The sequence below is a fragment of the Bacillus rossius genome, chromosome 1, assembly GCF_032445375.1.
Source record: "Bacillus rossius redtenbacheri isolate Brsri chromosome 1, Brsri_v3, whole genome shotgun sequence".
Classification (NCBI taxonomy): domain Eukaryota; kingdom Metazoa; phylum Arthropoda; class Insecta; order Phasmatodea; family Bacillidae; genus Bacillus; species Bacillus rossius.
Genome location: NC_086330.1, coordinates 205,674,854 through 205,680,873, shown reverse-complemented (window position 1 = coordinate 205,680,873; position 6,020 = coordinate 205,674,854). Strand labels below are relative to the sequence as shown.

Below are 6,020 nucleotides of genomic sequence, written 5' to 3'. Positions count from 1 at the left end.
GATGCTGCAACCAAGTTCATGCAGGAGATTGTTGATATCGGCAGCAAAGTCAAAGCAACATATGAGACCTCAGTTACCATGACACCATTGACTCATGCTCAGAAAGCGAACTACAATTGTCGAAAGAGTGCTGCTACTGCACAAAGACTTTCACTGTTGAGAACTATAAAGTCAAAGATTATAAACACTTCTCTGGAGATTACATTGGGGCAGCGTGTAATGGATGCAATTTTCTGTGGCGTTGACCGAAGAAACTAGTCGTATACTTTCATAACCTGGCATATGATCAACATTTTACCATCAAGCAGCTGGGTTATGACAGCAAAGCAATATTCATTATCCCACATACTGAAGAAAAAATGGTTACGTTTTCTAAGCAGCTGGGGGACAGATTTTCGGTGCAGTTCGTGGACTCGTTTAGGTTCATGTCGTGCGGGCTGGCCTCCCTCGCACAAAACCTACCTGCATCGCAGTTCACTAACACGATGGCATTCTTCGAGCCCCAATGTGTACAGCTCGTAATGAGAAAAGGCATCTTCCCATACGATCATGTTGATACGTGGGAGCATCTTGATGAGCGGCAACTGCCTCTCCAGGACTGCTTCTTTAACATTCTTACCGACTCTGACATTAGTTATGCAGATTACGACCACGCCAAGACTGTCTGGGACACATTCAAGTGCTCTACTTTAGGTGAGTACAGTGATGTGTACCTCAAGTCTGACGTCCTGATCCTGTGCGACGTATTTGAAAACTTCTGCACAGTTTGCCTTTCTACGTATGGCCTGGACTGTGCGCACTACATCAGCGCCCCCGGATTCTCGTTCGATGCTATGCTGAAGTACAATAAGGTGCAACTCGAACTTCTTACAGACTACGACAAGTATCTGTTTGTCGAGTCGGGAATCCGGGGAGGTGTGGCGCAGTGCATGAAGAGACACTGCGTGGCCAATAACATGTATGTGCCAGAAACCTACGATGCGAGCAAAGCAATAACACACCTTCAGTATCTTGATGCCAACAACCTCTATGGGTGGGCCATGTCTTGCCCTCTGCCGCACAATCAGTTTCAATGGGTCGCCGACACAAGCATCGACTTTTCTAATCTACCCGATGACGGCCCCATCGGGTACATTGTGGAGTGCGACATAAAGTACCCACCAGCGCTTCATTCATCCCACCGCGACTTGCCCTTCCTTCCTGTGAGACAATGCCCTTCAAATACATCCAAACCGAAACTCCTCACCACCCTTGCCGACAAGTCCCACTATGTTGTTCACCATGTAAACCTCAAACAGGCCCTTTCCCACGGACTCCTCATAACCAAGGTGCACCGAGTCCTACAGTTCCAGCAGTCACCTTGGCTGAAACCATATATTGACCTGAACACCGTCAAACATCAGGCAGCACAGAATGACTTTGAGCGGGACTTTTTCAAGCTGTGTAACAACTCTTGCTTCGGGAAACTTATGGAGAATCTTCGCAAGTGACAGAAGATGGAGCTGGTGTGCAGTGATGAGCATCTGCGGAAACTTGTTGCGCGCCCCACATCCAAGGATAGTACAGTTTACGACGACAGTCTGGCGTTGGTTCGTCTATCTAAAGATGAAATTTTATTCAACAAACCGATATATGCAGGTTTCGCAGTTCTCGATCTGTCGAAGAGTCTAATGTACGACTTTCATTATGGTACCATGAAGCCCAAGTACCAGGATGACATTGAATTGGCTTACATGGATACTGATAGCTTCATATATCACATCCGGACAGTTGATTTTTACCAGGATCTCCAGAACGACCCCACTCTTCTGCAGAAGTTCGACATGAGTGGCTACCCCCCTGGTCATGCACTACAATCGACTGCCAATGCCAAGGTTGTTGGCAAGTTTAAAGATGAGTGTAGTGGGAGGCCCATGGCAGAGTTTGTTGGGCTACGTGCCAAGATGTACGCTTTACGGTGTGCGGGGGTAGTTACTAAGAGAGCGAAGGGAATCCAGAAGTGTGTTGCCAAGAAGACCATCACCTTTGACAACTATCTGAGGGCTCTTCGGCAGGAAGCGAGGCTACGTGTCCAGGTCCGCACCATCCGTTCACGACAACATGAAGTGTTTTCAGAGTGTACGAACAAGCTGGCACTGACATGGAACGATGACAAACGTATCATCACGAACGATGGCATACACACGCTGCCCTATGGCTATACTGGCAAAAAAGCGATGCTACGATTGTATAAATGTACTTCTTTGGGCATAATATCTTATTCAGGACCTAGTCTAATTTCTTCCCTGAACAGAGAGGCTGAAAAAATGCAGCTCGAACTGCCATTCTGCTACTCAGCAGTGGTAGTGATGATGGTGATGATGATGATGATGATGATGGCGATGATGAAGATGATGATGAAGATGACGATGATGATTATGTTGACATGGATAATTATACGGAAGATGAATGGGATGCTTATTTACAAAATTTGTTTGCGGGGATAGATGATGGACAGATGGGGAGAGATTTTGAAGTCGAAGAGTAAATATTATCTTCCCCACCTCTTTGCTGTCATCTTTTCGTTGTTTTTCTTTGTAATTAATGCTGGGAAGTATGTTTCAGCGATGTTTATTTTTCCCTCAATGTTTGCACATATTTACCCTCCTCTTGTGTGTTCTTATGGGAATTGTTTTAATTTTTGGCTTGGGGGGGGGGGGGTAACACAACCAGGCTTCGCACTTGGAATAATGTAATCGGATGGATTGTCGCAAATAAAAATGAAAAGCCATTCCCTTGCATTACTCTTCTGGTACCATGCTTGCCCGGTGCCAAGTCCAGGTAAAATGGTGGAGACATTTCTAAGTAGTTTCGAGATGTAGTATAGCGGTTCAAAACTGGCTCCAACTGCCTCCAATTGCTCCAATTGATGAAATTGCTCCAATTGCTCCAACTGCTCCACACAACACTATTCAAAACACCAATATTTTATAAATACTCTATCATCAAACCTAAACATATAAAGGAAACATAAATAAATAATAAACATAGTTTAGAATATGGTTACAGGTTCCAAACATATCTCGACTTGCCTCGACTGGTTACACATTGCATAACACTTGTAGGTTTTTAAATTTAAATGTGGCACCATCCGGTAACAATGCCTTGAATTAAAGATGGCGATGGTTACGCCATCTGGTATCGATTATATGAACTAAAATATGGCGACGGTGGTGTCATCTACCAGACAACTTGAGAACCAAGATGGCGGTGCCTCTGGGGACTAATTTTTGAATTTGGTGCGCGATACTAGCGACATCTACCAGCCAACTTAAGAACCAACATGGCGGTGTCTCTGGCAACTAATTTTTGAATTTGGCACGCGATACTAGCAACATCTACCAGCCAACTGGAGAATCAAGATGGCGGTGTGCGACACCGGTCTGCCGACTCCCTAACTAATATTTGAATTTGGCACCATCTGGTGGTAATGTCTGGTAGTCTGTGCTGAAATTAAAGATGGAGATGGTATAATAATTTGAATTTCAAATGTGGCACCTAAATTATGCATTAAGGAAGGCAAAACCCCCCTCCACCATTTTATCATAAACTTGCCATCAGTACGTAGCACATATAGATTATTTATTCCCCTATATCCCGACTGGTCTCGTGGTCTGGTTGGTAAGGTGCCTGCTTTCTAATCTCGATGTCCTCGACGTTTCCAAGTCCCACAGATCGAATCCCAGCCAAAATTTAAAAAAAATTATGTTAAAGAAAAAAAAATACCTGATGCTACCTGGTGGCGACCAACAGAACTAAATGACGTAACAATATGGCGGCCTCCAGCAGACGAAAACAATATTGCGGCCACCAGCAGACGAAACAATATGGTGGCTGATGTTTACATCGAATTTCGAAAAGTTTAAGTTCGAAAAAAAATTCGAATCCAAGATCGCGGCTGTGACGAAAAGTGCAATGGTGACATCACGATTCGAAGTTCGTGGAAATATCTAGAAATACAATATGGCGGATGGATTAGCATTGATTAGCATATGGATTAGCATGGATTAGCATAGATTGGCATAAATTGGCATACGGATTAGCATTGATTAAATGATGTCATCCAAGATGGCCGCCGATGACGTTATACAAGATGGCCGCAGGATCATGGATCCTGCGCCAATCCTTGAATCGGTATTTCCTATCTACTTTTGGGTGTAATATATATATATGTCCTTTTGGAGTAGGTACGGTCAGTCTGTTTGTAGAAGTCTTAGAGGTAGGATGTGTACGATTATATTAATTAGGACTCGTTAGATACCCTGGTGGCAGTGACGGCAACGGAGAACTTGGTGAATACAGGTACAGGGAATTTTTTTCTAGTCGATTTGGGGTGACCCCGAATTGTCTCTACTGTCTAGACTTACTCCATCTAGACTTGTCTCGACTCGTTCCCGATTTATCTCGACTGACTACATAACACTTGTAGGTTATTTACTTAATAAATATATATAGTTAAACGAGTAATCCCCTATAAGCATACATTCAGGGTTTTGACAATGAAAATTCTCGTGTGTGAGTCTGGTGCGCATAAGGGTACGTATACTTTGATGCATCATGTCACACCTCTCCGGCCAAAATGGTTGCTAGTGACGCTATCTACCAACTAGGTTTTTTAATTTGAATTTGGCACGCTCCGGCAGTAACTTTAAGAATAAAGGATGGCGAAGGTGGCGCACTATGGTAGGAACACTAGGAACTAAAGATGGCGACGGTGTGTGATCTACCAGCCAACTTAAGAACCAAGATGGCGGCGCCCCTGACAACTAATTTTTGGTTTAGGCGCGCGATACTAGTGACATCTACCAGCCAACTTGAGAACCAAGATGGCGGCACCTCTGACAACTAATTTTTGAATTTGGCGCGCGATACTAGCGACATCTATCAGCCAACTTGAGAACCAAGATGGCAGCGTCCCTGACAACAAGAGTTTTTTAAATTGGCGCTTGATACTAGCGACATCTACCAGCCAACTTGAGAACCAAGATGACGGCATGCGACACCTGTCTGCCGACTCCCTAACTAATATTTGAATTTGGTGCCATCTGGTGGTAATGTCTGGTAGTGTGTGCTGAAATCAAAGATGACGGTGGTATAATAATTTGAATTTCAATTGTGGTGCCTTAGGTATGCATTAAGGAAGGCAAAAAAACCCTCCCCTCTTTTCTTTTAAACTTGCCGTCAGTACGTAGCATATATAGATTATTTATTCCCCTATATCCCAACAGGTCTCGTGGTCTGGTTGGTAAGGTGCCTGCATTCTAACCTCGACGTCCTCGACGTTTTTACGTCCCACGGATCGATTCCTAGCCCCATCTATGAGAATATTTTAGTTAACGAAAAAAATAATCCCTGCTGCTACCTAGTTGCGACCAACAGATTCAGATGATGTAACAAGATGGCGGCCTCCAGCAGACGAAAACATTATGGCAGCCTCCAGCAGACGAAAACAAGATGGCGGCCACCAGCAGACGAAACAATATGGCGGCTGATGTTTACATCGAATTTCGAAAAGTTGAAGTTCGAAAAAAAAATTTTAATCCAAGATGGCAGCATTGACTAAAAGTGCAATGGTGACATCACGATTCAAAGTTGGAGGAAATTTCTAGAAATACATAATGGCGGATGGATTAGCATATGGATTAGCATGGATTAGCATAGATTGGCATAGATTGGCATACGGTTTAGCATAGATTGGCATACAGATTAGCATAGATTGGCATACAGGTTAGAATAGATTGGCATAAGGATTAGCATGGATTATTTGACGTCATACAATATGGCCGCCGATGACGTTATACAAGATGGCGGACGGCTCCTGACTCCTGCGCCTGTCCTTGAATCGGTTTTATCTATCTACTCACATTCCCGGCTACAGGCTCTGCGGCCCCGGCACTAAACCAGTCAAACGACTAGCTCGCGGTGACGTGGGCATTAATCCACTCGACGAAAAATGCAAGCAGCACGACATTGCCTATTCA

At 44.1% G+C, this 6,020-nt stretch overlaps 1 protein-coding gene across 1 annotated transcript; it reads left to right on the top strand.

The window, feature by feature from the left end:
- Window positions 1-359: 359 nt before the first annotated feature.
- LOC134542910 (uncharacterized) lies at window positions 360-1,490 on the top strand. The gene has a single exon (XM_063387538.1). The coding sequence runs from the start codon at window positions 360-362 to the stop codon at window positions 1,488-1,490; it is 1,131 nt and encodes a 376-aa protein (XP_063243608.1).
- Window positions 1,491-6,020: the final 4,530 nt, after the last annotated feature.